We start from the raw sequence: 25,407 nt of genomic DNA on the forward strand, positions 1-25,407 counted from the left end.
TCGCAGTAAACAGTCGGATAAGGTGTTAGTGATTGTAGTTAAGCCTGGATCAACACTGGTCTTACTTCCCTCCAGTCCACTAGTACGAAGCCCACGTAGTACAACCAGCATCTTATATCCCCTCTCCCCTTACACTATTTCCTCTCCATCCTTAGCAATAACTATTCCCCTGCTCTACTAATAGTTAACTGCAAGCAGGTTTCAGACTTTGAGAGCCAGGGAGGAATCCCCAGTTGCCACACCTCTACCTACATGATCTCTTCTCCCTCGCTTCCTTTAATAATACTGATCATAACTAAAATGTAATGAGAGACAATTATATGTCAAGCATTTTGCTGAGCACTTTACATCATTTCTATAATAAAAGCCTTTCAACAACCCTATGAGCAGGGAGCTATGGGTATCATCATCATCATCATCATCATCATCATTATACATGGAAAAGGAATTAAGGTCACAGAGGAAGTAGGTCACCCCAGGTTAAATAGTTAACTAAGGCAGCTATTAATACAGAGTTTCAGGATCCCAAACTCCATTTTGCTTCTTCCAGAGGAAGATTCTGAGATGTTCCTCGTTCTAATCCTCCAAGTCTGAGCTAAACACTTCCAGTGTGTGTAACACAGCTCATTTCTATGTGGCGCTTAGCACACTCCATATTGATCTCTTCCCTTCACTAGACGGTAAACTTCCTGAAGGTGGGGACCACAGGAACATCATCTTAAAATATATGTTTTGTTTTTAAAGTATTGCATTTGTTTTAAATTCCTTAGATTAGTGCTTCTCAACTTTTTTAAATTGAGAAGCACGTCTTTTTAAACTTTCTTTTCGGGGGGGGGGGGCGGGCTTACACCCAGCAATGCTCAGGGATTCTCTGCACTCAGGCATTAACTCCTGGCAGTGCATAGGTGAACCATATGGGATGCTGGGGATTGAACCTGGGTTGGCCACGTGCAAGGCAAAAGCCCTCCCCACAGTGCTATCACTCCAGCACCAAAAGCATGTCGGATGCTGTTTTCTATTCCCACCCCCTGTACTATTGCCCCTTAGTCTTGTGCCATCCCCCACCATGTGGTTTTCACCTGTGGCCCCTGGAATTTCCAGGGGGCGCACAAGATGTCATATAGCCCTCAGTAGAGAAACGCTGCCCTAGAAAACAGGTGCTCAATAGATGTTCACTGAATTAAGAAAAGGATACACTGATACTATCAAATTTATTCCCCTGGATAGATTCATGCTGGAAATAAAGATATATTCTAAATAATTAAAAAGTGGGTAAAATAGTCTTTAACTTTGCTGATTTAGGACATGATGCACTAGCATCTTAGTTTTTAACATGGGTATTATTTTGAAAGCTTTGCCATCACCACTGAAAAGGCAAAAAAGAAACAACATAGGAATAAAAATGCACATTTCAAGCAATAACTGACCATGGACGGAGCATAGGCAGTGCACCAGGGAAGAAAGAAAGAGAAAACAACTTACCTCTAGGTTTCAAGGGATTTTACCTTTGAATACAAATTCCACACACTGAAAACATGAGGGATAATTGCCCCCAAGGAATGAAATTGAGCATAGTTCAATTACAGTTTCTGCTTTTATAAGAAATTTTTAAAGGAAAGTTTCATTTAACAATTTTTTTTCTTTTTGCTTAAAACTAGGGAAATATTTTTTTAAATTTTTTTAATTTTTAAATGAATCACTGTGAGGTACAGTTACAGACTTATAAACTTTTGTGCTTACGTTTCAATCATACAATGATCGGGCACCCATCCCTCCACCAGTGCCTATTCTCCACCACCAACGAGGGAAATATTTTTTATCATGGAATACAGAATTATTTACCTACTACAAATAAATGGTAATCTTTACTATCAATAGACTTTTGAGTTGCCATATTTGTAAAGTGTACCTACGGCTGGAGAGATACACTCAATGGGCTGGAGTGCATGCTTTGCATGCAGGAGGCCTGGCTTGACCCCTGGCCTCACATGGTCCCCAGAACAACAATAGGAGTAGCTACTGAGCACCACCCACTTTGGTCCCCAAACTGGGAGGGGGTGGGGAGGTATTTCTGATTTCTAAGAAGGCAGATATGAAGACAGGGCAAAGACTTTTTTTAAGCCAGAGGCCCAGGTGCCATCTCTGATACCATGTGATCCTCTGAGTATCACCAGGGTCAACCCTGAGCTAGGAATAGCCTCTGAGAGCCACCAGATAGAACCCCAAAACAAAACAAAGAAAATGGACAAAGAGAAACTCAAAAATAAAAGTTTATCTGCTAGTGTTGATTAACTGACCTATATGTTTTATGAGATTTCTCTAATCACAAAGAACCGGAAAAACAGGAACATAGCACTAAAGTACAACGAGCTGGGGAAATGGTACAAAAGCAGGCATCAGGGGCCAGAGTACAACCAGTAGGACATTTGTCTTGCATGCGGCTGACCTGGGTTTGATCCCCAGCATCTCATATGGTCCCCCACCATCACCCAAGCACTGCCAGGGGTAATTCCAGGAGCAATCCCTGAGCTTTGCTGGGTGTTATCCAAAAACCAAAAAGAAAAAAAAAAGTAGGCATCACAAACACAAGTATTAGGGTTGATTTGCAGAATGGCCCTGAGTGATATGTGATCTTCCTGCAATCCTTAGGTGACAAAATAACGTGTTTTGCCCTTTACAATAATCAACGCACTATTAATCAGAGCACTAAGCAAAGCACTGAACAATTTATACAATATTATCAAAATAAAGATGATCACAACTATTAAGTAATTAAGGAGCTAAAAAAAAAAAAAAACACCAACTTTACTCCCCCTGCCTCCCAGTGGAAAGGCCTTTGATCTCTAAAAGTCCCATGAACAGAACTAGATCTAAGCAGGAACTAGTTCTAAGCAGATGTCTGATATCACTCCCTAAACAAGGAAATAATCTTGCCTGAGTAAAGTAACTTTATCCCATTCAATTAGACAGGGGAGGGAGAGGAGGTCGGGGTGGGGGTGCAGGGCGGAAAACCCTACATAAGCCTTTTCTCACAACGAATTCTTCCCACTGGAGTTCCTGTGTAGAAGCTGACAGAAACAACATGCCAGGTAAGAATCGGTTATTGAGGGAAAGCACAACTATTTAAACCATGTACTCAGTTCACACCTATGATCAAGGATCTGAAACACATCACTAATGCCAGAAGAACTCTGACTTTACCTAGAGCCTCACACCAAAGCTGACGTTTGCCACAAACCAACAGTCATCCCAAATAAGAGTGCTAGCCTCTTCCTTTGAAAGAACAGTGCCCTGAGTCGTTTTTTTTGTTTTTTTTTGTTTTTTGTCTTACCCCACAAACCAGGGATTAAAGATGGAACCAGTCAGTACTATAAGGGTCTCCTGAGTACTTGACCCATTTTCACAATTGTAGGCCAGAATTATATTAGCAAAGCGGGGATAAAAATCCAATTTAAAGCTCCAAGGCACACGGTGGAAAGGATTCAAGGAGAGCTTTCAAGTCCAACAGATCAAGTTAGCTATCATGAAATAATATCACAACCCAAAGAGGGGATGGCCTTTACCATGACCATCAGATCCCCTTCTGGGTACAGGAGTGGGGCCAGGGCTCTGGACCCCTGGCCAGTTTCCATGCTGGAGGGTTGTCCGCCTGACTCTCCGAGCAGAGCAGGAAAGTTACCCCATGTCTGCAGCCTGTTCGCCCTCACGCAACAAACAACGTAACAGAAATCCCTGGAGGAGCGGAAAGAGGACCTCATGGCCTGTGATCTAGCAACTGCATCTGTCCCAAGTCTGAGGGAGAATGACATTTCAAAGAAGGACAGAATCAAAGAGCAACCCAGAGAGCATCTGTACTTACATTGATCATGGCATTAGACGTTATCCTGAAGAGTGTGGCCCGTTCGTTGACCTGTTTGATCTTCTCGTTGCTCTCCGCGGGCAACCGCAGCGACTCCAGCTCACTGAGGGAGCGCTGCAGGGCTGTGCCATGCTTGGCTATTAGGTCATTACACGTGCTCAAGTCCTCCACCTTGCTGGAGAGGGTCCGGAGCGTATTCTGCAGCTCTGTCTTATCAGTTTGTGAGACTGACTCTTCATCACCTGATTCATCTGCAGGGGAGTAGAGGTAGGTGCTGTGAGCCTGGGCACAGGGCTGAGAATCAGAAGCATGCCACTCTGACATCTGTCACACTGCGCTCTGGCTGATGGCGGGTATGCATTAGCAGGCTGGTGTGCAGTGTGGTCCACAGCCCGCCTAGCCCACCCGGATCACAAACGTTCCATCCCCTGCCCCCCGTGGAACACAAAAGTAAATTTTAATTTTGATCATTTTTTTTCTCCCCCACAGTTATTGGGACATAACTGACAGAGAGAATCATGTAAGTTTGAGGTACTCAGCATGATGATTTGATTTATAAACATATACCTATACATATATATTTTTTTAAATGATCACCACAGTAAATCTAGTTAATATCCATCATCTTATATAGATACCTAAAAACAACAACAACAAGGACAAACAAAACCCCACATTGTTTGTTTTCCGTATGATGAGAATTTTAGGGTCTATTCTCTTGGCTCCTGCCCCTGTGCCAGGCTGTCTTCACCAGGGCCCCCTCGGAGGGGGGGCGGGTTAAGTTTCCCTCCCTGCTCCAAGCAGAGCCCTGGCAGCCAAAAACCTCCAGAACCCAGCCACAGACATGCTCAAGGCCCCTCTCCACACATTCGGACGAGCCTCGCACACACCCAAGGAACCCAGGTATGCGGGACCCGTGGCTGAGATCTCGAAGCCTGCTTGGATCAGGACTGGGCGTCTTCCACCCAGATCCCCAGTTTTCCAGTAGCTTAGCAGTCAAACCCACAAACTGCCCCCAGCACCATGTAATCTCATCAATGGCCAAGATCCATAGACTATAAAACAAAGCTCCCACAAGAGAGCGATGCAAAATCTCTCACAGTAGAGCCCGACAAGCTACCCGTGGCGTACTCAATATGCCAAAAACAGTAACAATAATGGGCCTCATTCCCCTGAACAAGACAGGGATGAATAGAGATGTTACTGTCGCCCACTTGAGCAAATTGATGAGCAACAGAACGACAGTGATACAGTGATTCTCTTAGCAATTTTCAAAAATTTCCACACAGCACCATTCCATAAGCACCATGCTGTCCATTACGCCCCTCGTTTGTATTTCTTATAATCAGAGGTTTATATCTTTTGGCCACCTTAATCCAATATCCCACCACAACTCATTTTGTTTTGTTTTGGGATCATACTTGACATTGCTCAAGAGCTACTTTTGGAGGTGCTTTGTGGATGATGTAGTGCCAGGGATCAATGCCAGTGTTTCTGTATACAAAACACATGTGCTCCACATCTCTGAGTTTATGAAAGGTGCTGGGAGGACTGTTGGCCCCACCCCCATAGACTAATTTAGCTTGTGTGAGACAGGCCCAGGAATATGCATTTTGAAAGAGCTGTCCAAGTAATTCAGCATAGGGATTTGAAAATTCAATAAAAACCAATGCCGTGGAGGACAAAATGGAGAAGTTAAATGCTCTTGATGTTGGGAATGAATTACTGAGCCTTTTAACATTAGTTCAAGAGTACCAATGCAATCTATGCTATTACTGCAAACCCAGTTTCAACTGTTGGGTGATTAGTGAGACCTGTACGAAATGGTTCTTTTTAGGTCATACTCGGAGATGCTCAAGGGTTACTCCCGGCTCTGCACTCAGGAATTACTCCTGGTGGTGCTCGGGAATCATACAGGATCCAGGGGATTAAATCAGGGTTGGCAGTGTGCAAGGCAAATGGCTTACCAGCTGTACTATCAACTCCGGCTGGCTGGCCCTTAAAATGGTTCTTTGTAAACAAAGTCTAGGTCACCAAAAGACTCATTACTTTATTTTTCCTGAAGAACAACTCAGGAACTTCGAGATGAATTCCTATAATCCAAAAGGCACCCCTGCACTGAAAGCAATTCAAGGACTAGTGTAAAAGACTATCCAAGAGTGAGTTAAGTGGGGAGCAATGTTGTACCTCTCACTACCAGTTCTGCCTTGACACTTTGTAACTGCAAATTGCTTTTCCAGCAGTGTCATTTGTCATTTCCTTTGGAGGAGCTAACAGCATTAAAATCAAAACGAAAGAAATAAAACCTGCCCCCTATCTGCTAGACAGAGAAGCAGTACCTAAATTAAAATATAACCTGCTATAAAAAAAAAAAGAAGAAGAAGAAGAAGAAAAAAAAAACACCCAACAAACTGTGAATCTTCCTGGGGGCTGGATCAATAGCACTGCAGGTAGGAAGTTTGCCTTGCACATGGCCGAACCATGTTCGATTCCCAGCATCCCATATGGTCCAGGAGTAATTCCTGAGTTCATGAACCAGGAGTAACCCCTGTGCATCTTCAGGTGTGACCCAAAAAGCAAAAAAAAAAAACCCAAACAAACAAAACGAAAAAAACTATGAATCTTCCTTTAACTACTTAATAGATATTAAATATGGTGCAGAGGGTAGAGAGAGTATTAGGGATTAAGGAGCTTGCTTTGTATGCAGCAGACCCATGCTGATCCCAGGTACTACACACGGTCTCCTGAGCACTACTGGCTTGATCACAAGGCAGAGAGTCAGGATTAAGCCCTGAGCATGGCCAGGTATGGCCCAATCCCTATCTCTGCAATAAAATAAAAACAAATCCTAAGTGCAGTGTGGACAAGAAAAACCACAGCAGAACCAAAATCATCAGGTGACTACCTTAGCTACCATTAAGTGAACTCAGTGGGATTAAAACATTAACTTTAGGGCCAAGCGACAGTACAGCAGGTAGGGTGTTTGTCCTGTACGGGGCTGGCAGAGGTTTGATCCCCAGCACCCATGGGTCCCTAAGCCCTTCCAGGAATGATCCCTGAGCACAGAGTCAGGAGTCAGTCAGTTGTGAGCACTGCTGGGTATGGCCTCAACAACAACAATACGAACTTTTTTTACCCAAGTTAAGTACCACCGCTCCAAGAAAAACACTACCTGATAAGGAAAAGTCTGATACATCCATGGGATAGTTAATCATTGCTGACAATAAGGGATAAGATTTATGCTTACAAAGGGTAGACAGAATGTTGCCTAGGCCTGATGTTCTTTGCTCACTACCTGATTCTGCCAGCATCTTCACAGCCTTGGCCTTGGCCAGTTCCAGGGCTGTCACCCAGCGCTGCCGCTCCACTTCTGAGCTCGCCTTCAGATGGTAGGTCTGAGCGCCCCCATTGGAAATAATAAAATTACAGGAGTCCTCCACCGTGATGTTGGCTGTGGCGAGGTTGATGGTACCACGGCAAGTATGTCTCATTTCCGCCTTTGACCTGAAATAACCAAGCAAAGACAAATTGAGAAAGAAAACCCATTGGGTGTCATATCCTTCATCACTTATTTGCATCACCCTTAAACTTTTGTAAAATGTGGGAGCACATGACTCAGACATGTGCTCCTCAAATGGCTCCCTAAAAGTGAAGAAATGCAGGGCTTTCCTTTCAGCTCCTTTAAGTGTTGTTCCTGAGTCAGATATCTGCTATTCCTCTTAACCGTCACGTTTAAAATACAGGCTTTGCTGAGGTACATCCATCCCAAAAAACAGCTTTGCTGCTGTTTTCTTGTGGGGTGACACCCAGTAGTGTCCAGAGCTTATTCCTGGGCTCTGTGCTCAGGGGCCACTCTTGGTGGAGTTCGGGGAAACATGTGGCATCAGGGATTGAACCCAGGTTGGTTTCAAGGCAAGTGCCTTACCCACTCTACAATTTTTTCAGCCCCTAAATTCAGCAATTTTAAGTCGACAGCAAGAATTCTGATAACTGCATACAACTGTGTAACCACCTCCATAATCAAGATGTAGAGCATTTCCATCATTCCCCCACCCCCAAATTCCCTCATGAATCTTTTCAGTCAGGAATGATCTTTTATTTAGGAAAGTTTAAAGTGTTTTATAAATTCATGCAACAAAATATCATATAACAGTATCATTCCCTAAGAAAAAAAAATAATTCCATCTTACAGATACCAAACAACTCACAATCCTGCATAGAACTCAGACCAAATGAGAAACTTTGTCACTGTCACTGTCACTGTCATCCCGTTGCTCATCGATTTGTCTGAGCGGGCACCAGTGCAAAATCATAAAGCAATAAGGACACCCTTAGATGTTTAGAGTATTAAAGACTGACTACAGTTCAAGTAATGAAATAAGAACAATTTTCTATAGGAATGGGGAAAAAAGTAATCATAAAAAAAATCATCAAGCAGAATAATCTTTCTAGAATATGTGTTTTCCTAAGGTCCACTGACCTCTATTGGTGGGAACTCCTAAGCCATTCTATTAATAGCAAAAAGATTCAGCAAATCTGTTCTTGGAGAACTGGGTGTAAAATATTTCCCACCTCCACTGACAGACAGTTCTATTAATAAACTCACTTTTGAACTTTATAGCATTACTTGGTGGCAACAAGCGACAAGAGATTTGCATAAAAATATCAAGCGTCTAGCACAATTAAGAGCGGCGCAGAAAGTGTGCCCGTTTTCCCACTCGCCACTGACTCTGCTCAGGGACCTGCATGTTGAGACCAAAGTTTTCACTGGCCAACTTGGAACATAAAGAGGTCAAAGTCCTTTGCCAAGTGCCAAAGGATAAAGCAGGACCGTTTCCCTTTCACTGGAGCCAAGCAACCAAACACACCTGGCACGTCCAGAATTCCTGCATGCCAGAAATGACACACACCCCATCTCTCCAGAAGCTTAGATCTGGTGTGTTTGAGAAAGTCTGTCTGCCGTGCTTAGGAAGACAGATTTGCTATTGTTCAGTCTGTCGCATGAGACGTGTTCTTCTTTCTCAAGTGTACAAATGAGCAGCAGGGAAGGAACAGCGAGGGGGGGGGGTCTCACCGTTTTCCAGCCCCTGCACCTGCCACACTGTAACCCGAGTCCCTGTTTTTTCCTAACCTTACCTCCCCACCCCCCACACCTCCATGCTTCGGTTACATTATGCATAATGCAGGCTGAGTTACAGGCCTGCAGTCCACAGGTGAGCCCGCCCTCCCTCGCCTTCTGCTCCAAAGGTGCTTGCTACTTGGCCTTTCTACCACATTCCTTCCTCCCAATGTGTTAATACTTTCCATCACTTCCTAGGGATCCCTTCTATCCAGATCATCTCTGTCAACACCAGAAGTTTCTCGAATCACAGAAAGCAGTAGTTTAAAGATACCAAGGGATTCTAGGTGTAAGATGACAGGCCTGGCCTCAGAGTCACTGGGTCTAGGAAGAAACACTTAGGGTTATTAGTCACCAGTGTCGAAGGTTGGAAGACGTGTTTTTTCAGAATGAAAGATAAATTGTTTAGGAATGACAGTACTAGATGGAATTTTTGGAGTAGAGAGTTCTTCTCTGGAGAGGCCAGTTGAAAGAGTAATTCAATCTCCAGAAGCTAGCAGAGAAAGAACACTATTGGCCTCTTATGATGTATCTGAGAGCGGGCATGGGCCACCCAGGTAACTGGGCATGAAAGGAACAACAAGACAAGTTAACGGAAGCAGCCTGCTAAAACCTACTGAGAGAGCAAGAAGATGGGTCTGGGGAATAGGATGTCTTAGATAAAAAGAAAACTATTTTGTACAAGGTATATATAGTAGATGACTGGTTTGGGGAATATGAGAAGCAAGAGAAATGACAGTTTGCCTAAATAATGCGGGAAAATAAGAACCCAGTGATCTCTGTTGGTAAGAATAAACTATCAATAGCTGCAGAAGCACTCCAACGATGTTGAGAGGAACAGTGTATAGATATGATAACTCTGAATCCTGTTGTTTGGTTTGTGGGTGGGTCTATTGCAGTTAGCAAGGACAGGCCTATGCCACATTTCCCAACACATGGTTTGAAAGTTTTATCTGTAGTCAGACAGGTACCACTAGCTCTTGTAAGGAAGAACTTAAAATCGGTTACAAGTACTTAAAAAAGACAGCAACACACAAATTATTAATATCCAAGCAAGATGTAAGTGAACCAAGAAGGGTACTGATTAGTGCTAGGGAAATGTCTCTCGGGAGATGGGGAATATGGAGACAGGGAATATGCTTTGCATGTAGGAGTCCCAGGGTTCAATCCCAGGAATAACACGGTTCCCCGAGTATCACTGAGAACAATCCCCTAGCAAGGCCAGGACTAGCCCCCAACTATGACTACATGTGACCCCCAAACAGACAAAAAAGGCACTCATCAAAGAATTAGCTAGCTGCAAAGTGGCTCTGATAAGAACTCAGATGAGGAAAAATGACCATACATTAAGGCCCTTATCCAATACAGACTTAAAAACAAAAAAAACCCAAATTGAGGAAGGCAGCCAGGCCTCACACATTAAGAGGTACACACTCTATCACCATGTCACATTCCTGGTCCCCAATACACAACTTTTGAAAGTGCTTGAAAGTGGGTGATAGTGATTTATGAGTCAAGTAAGGATCTGAATCAGTATGAGAGTGATGGACAGTAATATCAGCGAAGCATGAACTTGAAGGGCAGGGACATCGCTCAGTGGAAGAGCACTTGCCTTCCAAGGGGGGATTCCCAGGATCTCCAGACCACGATAAGACCCACCAAACAAACCCACCCTCTCCACCATGAACCTGATTAGGAGGAAAACTTTGGAGCAAGCTAAGATGTTTGGGATCTAACTTTAAAACAGTTGTATAATTTCCTATTCAAAATCAATTCTAAATATAATAACGCAAATGACATATGCATCTGTTAACAGTTAATGTCACTTACGCAGTAAGGATGGGCTAAAGCATTTTCCCACGCTCAGAGGACAGATAAGAAAGTGTTCCCACTTCAGTGACCTCCAACTCCTCCTTCCATTTCCCTTTAATATTTTCGAAAGGCAAAATCAGTGGAGTCACTGAATAAAGGAGATTGGTTCACCGAGTGTCTAGGCCACTGAAAGGACCCTTCTATATACATTTTGTATAAAATACACAAAGTAACTGCTAGAAACTGAAGTGCAACACACAAGCAATTACCCCTGTGTCTGCCTGATCCTTATAGCACTAACCTGGGCTTTAAGTTATGTTATGGTGAAGAGTTAAGTTTCAAATTCTGATGCCTCAAAATTTGGGAGGTGCCCAAGTTCAGTTCTCTCATCTGTCAGAGGAGTAGCTGTCCGACTCCCAGGGTTACTGTCCGTTAAAAGACTTAACACGAGGACCCCAGTCTCAGGTAAGGTTTGTGTCCTGTCTCCAAAAATCCAGAATCTTAACTCCTCTAGCTACAATGGCCAAAAAAGCATGCTATGTTAGAGCAAGGCTGTGAGTCACCATAAATACATACAATAAACATCCCCAAACAAACACTGTGGAGCAGAGGGCAGACCGAAGACACGGATTCTCTGGACTTGAACTTCACCTCGTTACCCAGAGATCCTGGCTAAAGCACTTCATCATTGCCCTCGGAGGGGGTGGGGCAAGCCAAGATCCAAGCGGCCCTGGGCAGTCCACACCTCCAGTCTGGGCTGTCCGGAAAGCCAACGCACACACAAGACTCTTGCACCGGGCCGCGGGGGCCGATCACCGCGGCCGCCCCGTGCATCGTGTCCTTGCGCCTGAACGTGGAGGGGAGCCGCGAAATAACCTTGAATTTTGGAAACTCCGCACCCATACACGAAGCCTTGGGACTTTCACTGGAAGTTCCTTCGCCAGCGGGGGGTGGTGGGTGCGTTTGTGTTTGTGTGCGTGTGTGTGCGTGTGTGGCCGGGGGGACCCTCTGCACCTACAACAGCGCCTTCGTGCAGAATGATTAAGTCGCGCGCGGCCGTGCGGGTGAAGACACAATGGAAGAAGAGTGGTGACGGCTCCCCGGGAACAATTGCACCCTGCAAAAGGCCAGGGCGCCAAGGGAGGGGTAGGGCGCGCAGGCTGGCTAGCCCTGGCGCCCGGGGCGAGCGCGGGGGGGGGGGGGGCTTTCACTTGGGTGAGGGTGGGCTCAGGTGCACGCAGCTGTCAGTGCACGCGGGAGGGGGCGGGGGGGGGGGAGAGGCCTGATGCGACCTTGGCTGCGGGGCCGCCCAAGAGAGGGTGACGGCGCGGGGGCTGTGGGCTTGCGGCGAGGAGGGAGCGCGGGGTGGGGGGGGCGCGGGGGACACGGCGCCCCGGAAGCAGTTACCTGTAGTAGCTCAGGAGCCCGTTGCTTAACACGAACCACCGGCGCTGGTAGCCTTTGATGTAATTGGTCCACTTGAAGAGCCAGCCCTCTCGAGCCGAGCCCGACCCCCCGGCGCCCGAGCCGCCCGAGCCCCCAGCTGGCGGCACCGGGGCCGGGCCGGCCGCCGCCACTCCCCCGGAGCCCGGGCCCGCGCCGCCCGCCGTCGCCGCGGCCACACCGCCCGGCGGGGCCCCGGAGCCCGGCCCCGAGTCGCCGCGGCCGCCGGCGCCGCCGCCTCCCACCACGGGAGGACCCGTGCCGCCGCCGCCCGGGGCGGCCATGGCTGCCGGGCCGGGCCCCACCACTCCTCTCAGTTCCGTCGCCGCCATGAGCCGCCGCCGCCGCCGCCGCCCGGAGATACACGACCGGAACCGCCTACGAGAGCCGCCGTCGCCGCCCGGAGCGTCCCACACGGCTAGCGCATCAGCCGCCGCCGCGCAGCGTCCCCGCCCCGCCAGGCCCGCCGCGGGGAGGAGGGCTCGGCCGCCGGGAAGAAGAAAGTCGATTGGCGCCGCCGAGTGTCACTAGCGGAAGACCCCCTAGGACATTGGCATTTCTCTCGGGCCTGTCATTCCACACAGCCCAGTGAGAGCCCGGGGGCGGGACGCATCCCCCAGGCGCGCCGTCGATTGGCGCAGGCGAGAGCCAATCAGACTCCCCTAGCAGCTCATTGGCTCTTCCTCGAGGTGTCCGGCGCGCAGGCTGGACTGAAGAACGCAGAGTGCCCGGACAATTTGGTCGCCGATTGGCTCGTGGGTCCGTCACTTATTTCCGTTTCTGCCCCCCTCGTCACTGCCACGTCACCCCCTCCCGTCACTCTTCTCTTCGACCCATTTCCGCCCTGACGGATTGGTGGTTGCTAGCAACTGTTCAGCCCTCTTCTACCATTTACTGCACTAGCCGAGGAGAAAAGGCGGGGAAGAGTCTGGGCTGTTACACCCTCGTTTTAATTTCTCATTGGTTGGACGGCACGTCATTCGCAGGTCGGAGCCGGGCCGGGTGTTGGAGATGATTGGATTCGGGAATTGTCTGTGAAAGCTGTAAGCAGTGCTGACCAATGAAAGAGACCCATTGAGAGACGGGGGCGGGGGGGCACCAAGGCAACCAATAAGGCTCGGAAGGAGCGCGGAGGGGCGTGGCCGCCTGCTTCCAGTTTTGGAGAAGTTGGTTCACGTCAACTTCTCCGAATCGTTTTATTTGTTTTTTTTTGTTTTGTTTTGTTCTGTTGGTTTTTTTTTTTTTTTCCGTGTAGACCCACGCAGTCTTGCATGACCCTTTTTCGGGATTAAGATCTTCGCAGCTCTTTGTAAGAGTCAGTCTGAGGTTCTCCCTGCGTGAAGCCTCCGTTTCGCAGCTGTTCTCTGAGCCCGAGGCCTGGATTGCGGATTGCTGGGGCGGCCCAGAAATAGTTTCCGCAGTTCCCTCCTGGATCCACGGTCCTCCTCATTTCCTTCCCTGGTTTGCTCAACTTGGCACCACACCCCTTTTTATCTCTTGGTTCTAGACTGTCAGATGCTTCTCCTAATTCTGTCCCGCGAGTTGCTGACCTAGCTGGGAGGAGAAAATAGACTCGGGAGGACCTCGCTTCGTGTGTGCTTTCAGCCCGTCGCTACCAGATGTCAAGGCCCTGGGTTTTAGCACGAGCCCACAAGCAAATGCTTACCTGGGCACGGGAAATAATTGTTGTTGGTTAACTGGCTTTCTTGGTGTATAGGAGAAACTTATTTAACATTTCCGTGGTGTAAACTATTATTACAAAGACTCAAAAAAGTATACTGTTGAAGAAATCACTGTATCTGTTACATTTTTCCAGCTTTAAACGCAATCGAAATAGTTGTTAGATACTTCTAAACAAATTTGCTTTTCCTTGGCTATGTGCTCCCAGGTAACAAGAAAGTAAAAGTATCCTCACCCCCCAGGCAACATTTTTAAAAGATCTATTTTTTTTAAGATTTTTTTTCAAAGAGAGAAATATTTGTGAACTCTGGAAAACATGCTTGTAAAATTCTTACCTTTTCTATCACTGTATCACTGTATCACTGTCATCCCGTTGTTCATTGATTTGCTCGAGCAGGCACCAGTAATGTCTCCAGTTGTCCTAGCCTTGAGATTTTAGCAGTGTCTCTTTACTCGTCCTTCCCAATGGTGCCGCATTGGAGGCTCTTTCAGGGTCAGAGGAATGAGACCCATCATTGTTACTGTTTTTGGCATATCAAATACACCCCAGGGAGCTTGCCAGGCACTGCCCTGCGGGCAGGATACTCTCAGTAGCTTGCTGGGTTCTCTGAAAGGGGGAACTAGACAATAAGAGGTTATGTGGCTGCGAATGTGGCTCTGTGCTTCTGGGAGCTTTTCTATAGCACTGTAGCACTGTCCTCCCCACTATTCATTGATTTGCTCGAGCCTGCACCAGCAATGTCTCCACTGTGGGACTTGTTGTTACTGTTTTTGGCATATCGAACACGCTCATGACAGAGCTTTCCTATAATCCAGAGAAATTTTTACTCAATTAAAGTCTGGCTATGCTCAGGGACTTACTCTGAGTTCAGAGATGGCTTCTGGAGGTGCTTGTGATTGAACCCAGGTTGGTAGCGTGCAGGCAAAGCACCTTACCAGCTATACTGCCTCTCCATCACCAGTGTTGGGTTTTTTTTAAAACACTGTGAGTCTATTTTCACCTCCGTTGAATAAGAATAAAATGTTACAAGAATGTTGTTGTGGTTAGATGCATATAAAGAAGTCTGATACACCTGTGGAAAATAGCTACCAAAAAAAACGTTGCCAAGCACATTGCCTACAGTGACTTGCGAATCACAAAGGAGAAACAAAGACTTTGGTAATAGGAAACCTGGCTGTTCCCTCTGCGTAATCGAGTCACCCAGTTTAGGGTTATTAACCCTGGGACAATGCACATTTTTTATGAGGTAACTTGTGTGCTGTAGCATGAAGCCACCACGTAATGACATTTCCTTGCCTGAATGTTGAACCTAAATCTAATCAAAACTTCATATCTGACCTCTGGTTTACAGGGGCTGGAGGAACCAGTTGAACGACACCCCCAAAGAAACAATCAGATAAATCAAGAATGCGAGGTATTCTAGAAGACAACTGGTTTTGAGAGGACATGAAAATTAAGGAGATTTATTACTTAAAAAAAAATTGAACCCGGGGTCATGGTTCTAAATTTTAAAAAATAGCAGCAGAGAGATAGCTTAATTGGCTGGAACACATGCCTTACGTGATTTTGATCCCTGCTACAACATGGGCCTCTAAGCGCTGAGCCAGTGAGCACTGTTTGATATGACACCCCCACCAAAAGGCCAAACAAACAAAAAACAACGAAGCAAATGAACAAAATCAAGAAACAAACAAATGCTTTGTTTTTCAATTCTGGAAACTGGAGAGATAGTACTGTGGATAGGGTGTTTGCCTTTCATACCACAGACCTGCGGGTAGGACGTTTGCCCTGCACGCGGCCGACCCAGGTTCGATTCCCTTGTCCCTCTTAGAGAGCCCGGCAAGCTACTGAGTATCCCATTCGCACAGCAGAGCCTGGCAAGCTCCCGTTGGCATAATCAATATGCCAAAAACAGTAACAAGTCTCACCATGGAGTTGTTACTGGTGCCCACTTGAGCAAATCGATGAACAATGGGACGACAGTGCTACAGTGCTACAATGCTACCACAGACCTGAATTTGGTCCCTGAGCCCTGCAGGGGTTGAGCACCACCTGCGTGTGCCCCCCCCCCCAAAAAAAAAAGAAATTTGTGGAATGCATTTATTACTTTAGTTTTGAATGGGTTTGGGGTCCCACCCAGCAGTACTCAAGAGTCAGTTCTCTGGGGACTGTATGTGGTGCCTGGGATTGAATTATGCCCTCAGTTGCAATGCAAGAGACTTAACCCCTGTACTATCTCTCTAGCCCCAAAGGTAGCCAAATGTTTTATTGGAATCTATTTTTGAAAACAGTTTATAAGTCTCTAAAAAAAAACGATTTGGCAGAGAGGTAGGAGCTTGCAGTGATGGGGCACTTGTGAAATCTCACAAAGGGGGTGCAGAACTGGCCCTGCCCCCCCCGCCCAAATGAGACCCCAAGCAGCCGCCCACCAACAGTGCCTCCGTTCCTAACAGCCATGATTCCAGAGACACACAAACCAATCACGGAATGCAGTGACTGCTGGAGGAAATACCTCTGGACTTAGTTACTAAAATACCAGAATTCCAAAACCATGCGGACGCTTTTGCAGCCGTGCAACATCATATGCTCTTCATTATCAGCAATAGAAAACAAATGATCTAATGATGCCTTTTCGGCAGGTCTGATTGTTGGAAGAAAAATTCCAAATAATAATAGTGGGGTCTCTGTCAAAAATTGAATGTAATCGAAGTAAAGAGAGAGTAAAGTGGAAATCATCTGCCACACAGGCAGGGTGGGGAGTGGGAGGGGGTGTATACTGGGGTTCTTGGTGGTGGAGCATGTGCACTGGTGAAGAGATTGGATATTTGATCATTGTATGACTGAGACTTAATCCTGAAAGCTTTGTAACTGTTCTCACAGTGATTCAATTAAAAAAATGTATTAAATAAATAAAAACAACGATGTGGGGAATTTGGAAATGAACCTGTATTAGATGATATTAGCTAGTTGTTTCATTTGCTCAGTGTGATACAGGTATGATGTATATAATGGCAAACATCTTCAAATTTGGGAGAACTGTGTTCAAGTATTTCAGAGTGAAGAGTCAGGAGTTTACAATTTCTTTTGAAGTGGGACAGTAAAGTACACAAAGAAAGAAACAGGAAAGATGGTACCAAGGGTCAAGGGGTAAAGTAACATAATAGCCCCCTCATAGCCCCCTTCTGCACCCTCAGCATTGGACCCCACCACTAATAGCAATGGGGAAGTTAAGAAAAAAATATTTTGAAGTGTACACAGACATCTAGATATATTATCTCTGTATCCATACATGGATATAGGAAAATGTTGCTAGTTGAGAATAGGACATCATTTTAATTTTTGGTTTTGGAGCACCCTCAGCAGTGCTCAGGTTATTACTCCTAGCTCTGTGCTCAGGGATCACTCCTGGTAGTGCCAGGGACTGAACTGGAGTTGACTGCACGCAAGGTAAGGGCCTTAACTCCTGTACTACCTTTCCAGTCCCTATTACATGTCATTTCTACTTCTGCTGTGTCTCTGACAAATTTTAATTTAATCACCTGATTTACTGTTGTTTATTAGCTACTGCCCCCAGACTAAGCCCAGATTTCTTAGCCTTGACAATTTGTTCTCTTGTCTCTTCTTCCCAGCCCATTTTGCTCTGGTGCCATGCTCCAGATATTTTTGTCACATTTGCCCTGAATTGTCTTGGACTGGTACCTCTTGCATATGTTTTTCCTCTTTTCAGTGCCCAGAACAATAAGCTTCCTCCACAGTTTCCTCTGATTTCCCTGCCTAGAAATAATACTCCCTTTCTTAGGACTTCTAGAATTTCCTGTGATGTTGTTTTGCCTTATAGTTATTTAAATTCCAGACACATTGCCACTTAATTGTGAGTTCATCCAATGTGTGATCCGTACCTGTTTGATTCTCAGTTCCTTCAGTACCAGAATAGCATATTCATCCCCCTCCCTATTTATTGAGCAGCTGCTATGTTGTCTCTAGGATTGGGTGAAGTGTTGGGGACAGATTAGTGAATATACAGATGCACATACTTTTTTGAGGTGGGGGTCACATCCAGCGATGCTCAGGGGTTACTCCTGGCTCTGCAGTCAGGAATTATTCCTGGCGGTGCTTGGGGGACCATATGGGATGCTGGTGATGGAACCCAGGTTGGCCGCTTTGCAAGGCAGACACCCTCCCCTTTGTACTATCACTCCAATCCCAAGATAGAGTTTTTTTGTGTGTGGAGCATAAATAATATTTGAGATACCAGGCATTAAGAAACATACAAATTCATATATACAATATTTGCATAGAAGGAATATGCACAGTAACTATATATACAGAAAAGATGGAGAACAGCCCAAGAGCTGTGAAAGGAACTAACTGGTTTCAAACAGGAGTGAATCGGGGTCTGGAACAATAGTATAAATAGAGCACTTGCCTTGCATGAGTCTGACCCAGCTTTGATCCTTGACATCCTTGTATGATCCCCCAAGCACTACCAGGAGTAGTTTCTGAGTGCAGAGCCAGGAGTAACCAATGAGCATCCCTGGGTGTGACCCCCCTCCCCCCAGAAAATAAAAAAGTGAATTCTCTTTGAGTCATCTGTACTAGATAGACCAGCATTTGAAAAGAGATTGATGTGAATCATCTTTGCAGGAAGATCCCAGGAAGAAAAGAACTGAGATGGAAGAAAGATGGTGGGATACGCTCGGGATGGGAGATGTGGGCCGAAAGTTGACTATAGACTGAACATGATGGCCACTTAATACCTCTATTGCAAACCACAACACCCAAAAGGAGAGAGAGAGCAAAAGGGAATGCCCCTCCACAGAGGCGGGGTGGAGTAGGGGGAGGACGGGATGGGGGTGGTGGGAGGGATGCTGGGACCATTGGTGGTGGAAAATGGGCACTGGTGGAGGGATGGGCACTCGATCATTGTATGACTGAAATGCAAGCACGAAAGTTTGTAAGTCTAGAACTGTACCTCACGGTGATTCACTGATAAAAAATTAAAAAAAAGAGAAAGATGGTGGGATAAAGGTGGAGGGAGAAAGCACAGATGCAAAGGACTCACAAGACCTCATGAGGACTTTGGATTTTATCCTAAGTGCAGTGGGAAGCAATGGGGGAGTTTTGTCTGTCTGTCTGTCTGTTTTGTTATCACTGGCTAGTGTATAGTCATGAAGCTGAAGAGAAGAAAGCAATTAAGATGCTGATATATGTCTCAGACAAGAAATGCTGGTGAACGGACTATGGTGTTAACAGATGACACGAAGGGGGCAAAATCCTGATATATATGGGGATGGATAGGATTGATAGGACTCAGGGTGTGAGCAATAGTACAGTGGGGAGGGCATTTGCCGCATACAGGCCGACCTGGTTTCAATCTCCAGCATCCCATATGGTCCCCAAAGCACCACCAGCAGTGATTCCTGAGTTCAGAGCCAGGAACAACCCAGAGCATTGCCAGGTGTGACCCAAAAATCCTAAAAACCAAAACAGAAAAAGAATTGATAGGGGGGGCCGGAGCGATAGCACAGCGGGTAGGGCGTTTGCCTTGCACGCGGCCGACCCGGCTTCAATCCCCGGCATCCCATATGGTCCCCCAAGCACCGCCAGGAGTAATTCCTGAGTGCAAAGCCAGGAGTAATCCCTGAGCATCGCTGGGTGTGACCCAAAAAGCAAAAAAAAAAAAAGAATTGGTAGGACTGGGCACAGTAATCATTCTCTCAGTCCTTGATGTATGAAATACTAAACTTTAAAATGGTTGGTATTCTCATGCAGTCTAATCCTCATCCTTCTATCTTGTCCTTAGACAAAAGCTAGACAATCCTTTATGCACCCCTTTTAAAATATGTAATTAAGTGTATCAAATTTGGCATATCGAATATGCCATGGAGAGCTTGCCAGGCTCTTCTGTGTGGGCCAAGATACAGTAATAATAACAGTCTCATTCCTCTGACCCTAAAAAGAGCCTCCAATCGTTGGGAAAGACGAGTAAGGAGAGGCTGCTAAAATCTTAGGGTTGGGACGAATGGAGACGTTACTGGCACCCGCTTGAGTAAATTGGTGAACAATGGGATGACAGTGATACAGTGCATTAAATGTAACATTCAGTATAAGGAATATGATGTGATGTTTTGATACACATCTGTGTTGCAAAATGATCACTTCCATAAGGTTAATTAATATCTTTCTTTCTTTTTTTTTTTTTGCTTTTTAGGGTCACACCTGGCGATGTACAGGGGTTACTCCTGGTTCTGCACTCAGGAATTACTCCTGGTGGTGCTCAAGGGACCATATGGGATGCTGGGGATCGAACCCGGGTTGGCTGGGTGCAAGGCAAATGCACTACCCGCTGTGCTATCACTCCAGCCCTAATTAATATCTTGATCACCTTACATAATCACCTTTTTTAAAGAATTGAGAACATGTATGGTCCAGTCTCATAACTTTACTGCTATTAACTCTATGCTCTACATAAGTCCTAGAACTTATTCATGTTGGTGTTGGTTGATGATTTTCTGCTTTCCCCACTCCTGACTCCCTATCTGTCCCTGGTGGTCACCATTCTACTCTTTGATTTCTCTCTTTTTCTTTCTTTTTCTGTCTTTTCTATTTTTCTTTCTCTTTTCTCTCTCTTCTCTTTCTTTCTTTTGTTGTTTTTGGACCACACCTGGTGGTGTCACACCTTACTCTCCCGGCTCTGTGCTCAGGGCTCACTCTAGCTGGGGCTCTGGGATCATATGGGTTGCTGGGGTCAGTGCCTTACCCACTGCACTGTCTCTCTGGACCCATTTCTCCCTCCCTCCCTCCTTCCCTCCCTCCCTTCCTTTCTTCTTCTTTCCTTCCTCCCTCCCTCCCTCCCTCCCTCCCTCCCTCCCTCCCTCCCTCCCTCCCTCCCTCCCTTCCTTCCTTCCTTCCTTCCTTCCTTCCTTCCTTCCTTCCTTCCTTCCTTCCTTCCTTCCTTCCTTCCTTCCTTCCTTCCTTCCTCTCTCCCTCCCTCCCTCTCTCCCTCCTTCCCTCCCTCCCTCCCTCCCTCCTTTCCTTCCTTCTTCTTTCCTTCCTTCCTCCCTCCCTCCCTCCCTCCCTCTCTCCCTCCTTCCCTCCCTCCCTCCCTCCTTTCCTTCCTTCTTCTTTCCTTCCTCCCTCCCTCCCTCCCTCCCTCCCTCCCTCCCTCCCTCCCTCCCTCCCTCCCTCCCTCCCTTCCTCCCTTCCTTCCTTCTTCTTTCCTTCCTTCCTTCCTTCCTTCCTTCCTCCCTCCCTCCCTCCCTCCCTTCCTTCCTTCCTTCCTTCCTTCCTTCCTTCCTTCCTTCCTTCCTTCCTTCCTTCCTTCCTTCCTCCCTTCTTCCCTCCCTCCCTCCCTCCCTCCCGCCCTCCCTCCCGCCCTCTTTCAGAGTCATTATGACCCCTAGATATATTGAAAGACGTACAGTTTCTTAGTTTGTTTCTCCTTCCTTCCTTCCTTCCTTCCTTCCTTCCTTCCTTCCTTCCTTCCTTCCTTCCTTCCTTCCTTCCTTCCTTCCTTCCTTCCTTCCTTCCTTCCTCCCTCTCTCCCTCCCTCCCTTCCTCCCTCCTTCCCTCCCTTCCTTACTTCCTCCCTCCCTCCCTCCCTTCCTCCCTTCCTTCCTTCTTCTTTCCTTCCTTCCTCCCTCCCTTCCTTCCTTCTTCCCTCCCTCCCTCCCTCCCTCCCGCCCTCCCTCCCTCCCTCTTTCAGAGTCATTATGACCTCTAGATATATTGAAAGACGTAGTTTCTTAGTTTGTTTCTCCTTCCTTCCTTCCTTCCTTCCTTCCTTCCTTCCTTCCTTCCTTCCTTCCTTCCTTCCTTCCTTCCTTCCTTCCTTCCTCCTTCCTTCCTTCCTTCCTTCCTTCCTTCCTTCCTTCCTTCCTTCCTTCCTCCCTTCCTCCCTCCCTCCCTTCCTCCCTCTCTCTCTCTCCCTCATCTCCCTCCCTTCCTCCCTCTCTCTCTTCCTCTCTCTCCCTCCCTCTTTCTTCTCTCCTGCTCCCATTTTTTGGGTGTTGGGTACCACTCGGAGAAGTGCTCAGGAATTACTCCTGCCGAGCTCAGAGGACCATATGGGCGCCAGGGGTTGAACCCTGGTAAGTCACATGCAAGGCAAGTGCTCTATTCACAGTGTATCATTCTAGCACTCTCCTCCCATTTCTTTTGTTTTTCATGTGCTGATCAAATCTAAATCTCCTGCTTTCAAAGCATGTACTCAGCCCATTGAGCTATCCCTCTGGTCCTTGATCTCTTTAATCAATACATTGGGTTTTGTGGCCACATCTGGCAGTGCTCAGGGCATCCTCCTAGCTCTGTACTCAGGGATCACTCCTGGTGGTGCTCAAGGGACCAACTGGAGTGCCAGGGATCAAACCTGGCTTGGGCCAAGTCAAGTGTCCTGTACTATCTCTCCGGCTCCCACTGACTTCTTTAGATCCCACACATGAGATAGTGTGGAATATAGTATTTGTCTCCATAGTATTTGTCTTTCTCCTTCTCACTTATTTCCTTGAGTCTAATGCTCATGAAATCTGTCCGTGTTATTCCAAATGGCATCATTTCCTTCTTCCCATGACTTAACACTCTTCAATGACAATCTTGATCCCGTTTCCTTTATCCATCTATCAATGGACACTTAGCTTGTTTCCATGCCTCCACCATCGGGAATAATGCTGCCAGTGAGCTTGGGAGTTTACATATCTTTGAGATGGTGATTTAATGTCATATAGATCCAGAAGTAAGATTGCCTGAACATATGGTAGTTCTATTGTTAATTTTTTGAAGGACTTCCATATGTACTTCTTTTATTTTTTTTTTAAATCCTGGTCTAGACACTTATGCTTTTATGAGCTTTTGTTTGTTTAGGGGACACAGACAGCTGTGTCTGCTCGGGGTCACCTCCCTAAGGTGCTCAGGGACCATTCAGTTTTGGGGATCAAAAATAGACCTCCCAAAGTCAAAGCATGAACTCACCCTTTTGGGGTTGCTCTCTGGCCCCTAGAGACTTGTGATTTTAGCATGATTTATTTAGTCCATTTGCCTTAATCTGTTTTTCAAAATCTCTTCACAGAGGGTCACAGTGCTTGCTTTGCATGCAGGAGGCCTGGGTTCTATTCCTAGCACTGCATGGTCCCTGGAGCACTGATCAGGGAGTAGCCTCTGAGCACTGCTAGGTGTGGTTAAAAAAAAAAAAAGGGATCCTCTACCCGCCAAAAAAACTGAAGTGAAAATTTTGGACTGAGCCAAGATATCTAGGTTTAATCCTTGGTACTGCATGTTCCTCTGCTCAGGACTGGAGCGATAGCACAGTGTTTAGGGTGTTTGCCTTGCACGCGGCCGACCCAGGTTCGATTCCTCTGTCCCTCTCGGAGAACCCGGCAAGCTACCAAGAGTATCCCCACCCGCACGGCAGAGCCTGGCAAGCTACCCGTGGCGTATTCGATATGCCAAAAACAGTAACAACATGTCTCACCATGGAGACATTACTGGGGCCCACTCGAGCAACTCGATGAACAATGGGGTGACAGTGCCACAGTGCTGCTGCATGTTCCTCTGAGCACTGCAGAGAGTAAACCCTGAGCACCACTGGCTGTGGTTCAAAAAAACAAAGCAAACCAACAAACCAAACCCCCCAAATTTCCTTATAGAGCAGCAGCAGGATCTTCTGATAATAGTATTTTTTTTCTTACATGATTTCAGCGGGCTGGAGTGATAGCACAGCGGTAGGGCGTTTGCCTTGCACGCAGGCGACAGGGGTTCGACTCCTCCACCCCTCTCGGAGAGCCCAGCAAGCTACCGAGAGTATCTCGCCCACACGGCAGAGCCTGGCGAGCTACCGATGGCATATTCGATATGCCAAAAACAGTAACAAGAAGTCTCACAATGGAGATGTTACTGGTGCCCGCTCGAGCAAATCGATGAGCAACGGGATGACAGTGACATGATTTTAGCATTTTTTTTCTTACATGATTTCTCTGCTCAGTGGTATCCTCCACAGACTTGGGCCCGTAAGAGAAAAACCCAAACTCCCTGTCCAATGCCACCTTGCCATCCATCGCCCTTCCCTACCCCGTTTTGCCAGGTGTGTGTTGGGCAGACCCAATGCTGCACTGCCAGGGATCGAACCTGGTGCTCCCACATGCAGAGCAGGTGCTTTGGCCCTCTGAGCCACCTCCCCAGGCCTGATTCCATTCTGCAACTCTCCTGTTCAGACTGAGCCCTAGTCAAGAACAGCGTCGGAAGGGTCTATCTCACAGTGACTCAATAGGAATATCTTTAAAGAACAACAACAAAAACCTACCCTGTTCAGTTCGGGCTGACTTACCGTCAAGCTTTTGGCAGTTTTGCTTTCATGCTTTCACACAGTCTTTTTTTATTTGCGGGGGAGAGCGGTCCGTACCAGTACTCAGGCACACCTAGTAGTACTCAGGGTCTATCCTTGCCTCTGTACTCAGGCACAGGGGACCTCATGTGGAATTTGGACCTGGGTTGTGGTCCCTGCAGCTGCATTCAAGGCAAGTGTACCTCTGGTACTATCTCTCCCGCCCTCTCAAACAGACGTTTCTTTTGAGAGCAGTTTTAGGTTCTTAATAAAGTTGAAGAGGAGGGGACTGAAGTGATAGCACAGCAGATAGGGTGTTTGCCTTGCGTGCGGCTGACCCAGGTTCAATTCCCAGCATCCCATATGGTCTCCCGAGCACTGCCAGGAGTAATTCCTGAGTGCAGAGCCAGGAGTAACCCCTGTGCATCGCCGGGTGTGATCCAAAGATAAAAACAGGGGCTGGAGCAATAGCACAACGGGTAGGGCGTTTGCCTTGCATGGGGCCGACCTGGGTTCAATTCCCAGCATCCCATATGGTCCCCTGAGCACCGCCAGGGATAATTCCTGAGTGCATGAGCCAGGAGTAACCCCCGTGTATCACTAGGTGTGATCCAAAAAGAAAAAAAAAAAAACAAAGATAAAAACAAAAAAAAAAAAGTTAAGGAGGAAGCTCTCAGTATCTGAGTAGAAAGTCACCTGCCCACTCACCTTCACAGCCCCCTACCATAGACCTTGGTTTCCTTGCTAAATTGATCACCACCTAAAAGTTTATAGTTTATATTAAACCTCTTCGGGTTGCATATTCTATAGATTTAAGAAGTATATAATAACATGCATCCATTATAGTATCATTCAGAAGGGTTTTACTGTTTGTGCTTTCTTTTCCCTAGATGCCTGGCAATTCCTTTTTACTCCATTACTCCTGGTGGTATCATCTGTCACTGTCTGTCACTGTCATCCCGTTGCTCATCAATTTGCTCATCGATTTGCTCCAGCGGGCACCAGTAACGTCTCCATTGTGAGATGTATTGTTACTGTTTTTGGCATATTGAATATGCCATGAGTAGCTTGCCAGGCTCTGCTGTGTGGGTGGGATACTCTTGGTAGCTTGCCGGGCTCTCCGAGAGGGATGGAGGAATACAACCTGGGTCAGCCTCGTGCAAGGCAAGCACCCTTTT

The 25,407-nt window shown here is 46.7% G+C and overlaps 1 protein-coding gene across 1 annotated transcript in view; it reads right to left on the reverse strand.

Annotated features, from left to right (window-relative positions):
* The window catches only part of OSBP (oxysterol binding protein), a 43,563-nt gene extending 30,249 nt beyond the window's left edge, over positions 1–13,314 (reverse strand). Inside the window, exons 1-3 of the mRNA XM_055142213.1 lie at positions 12,198–13,314; positions 7,155–7,363; positions 3,860–4,110 (exon numbers count right to left, since the gene is read on the reverse strand). Of these exons, the coding sequence (XP_054998188.1) occupies positions 3,860–4,110; positions 7,155–7,363; positions 12,198–12,565 (828 nt within the window). The 5' untranslated portion in view covers positions 12,566–13,314. The remainder of the gene's footprint in view (positions 1–3,859; positions 4,111–7,154; positions 7,364–12,197) is intronic.
* Positions 13,315–25,407: the final 12,093 nt, after the last annotated feature.

The sequence above is a fragment of the Sorex araneus genome, chromosome 6, assembly GCF_027595985.1.
Source record: "Sorex araneus isolate mSorAra2 chromosome 6, mSorAra2.pri, whole genome shotgun sequence".
Classification (NCBI taxonomy): Eukaryota; Metazoa; Chordata; class Mammalia; order Eulipotyphla; family Soricidae; genus Sorex; species Sorex araneus.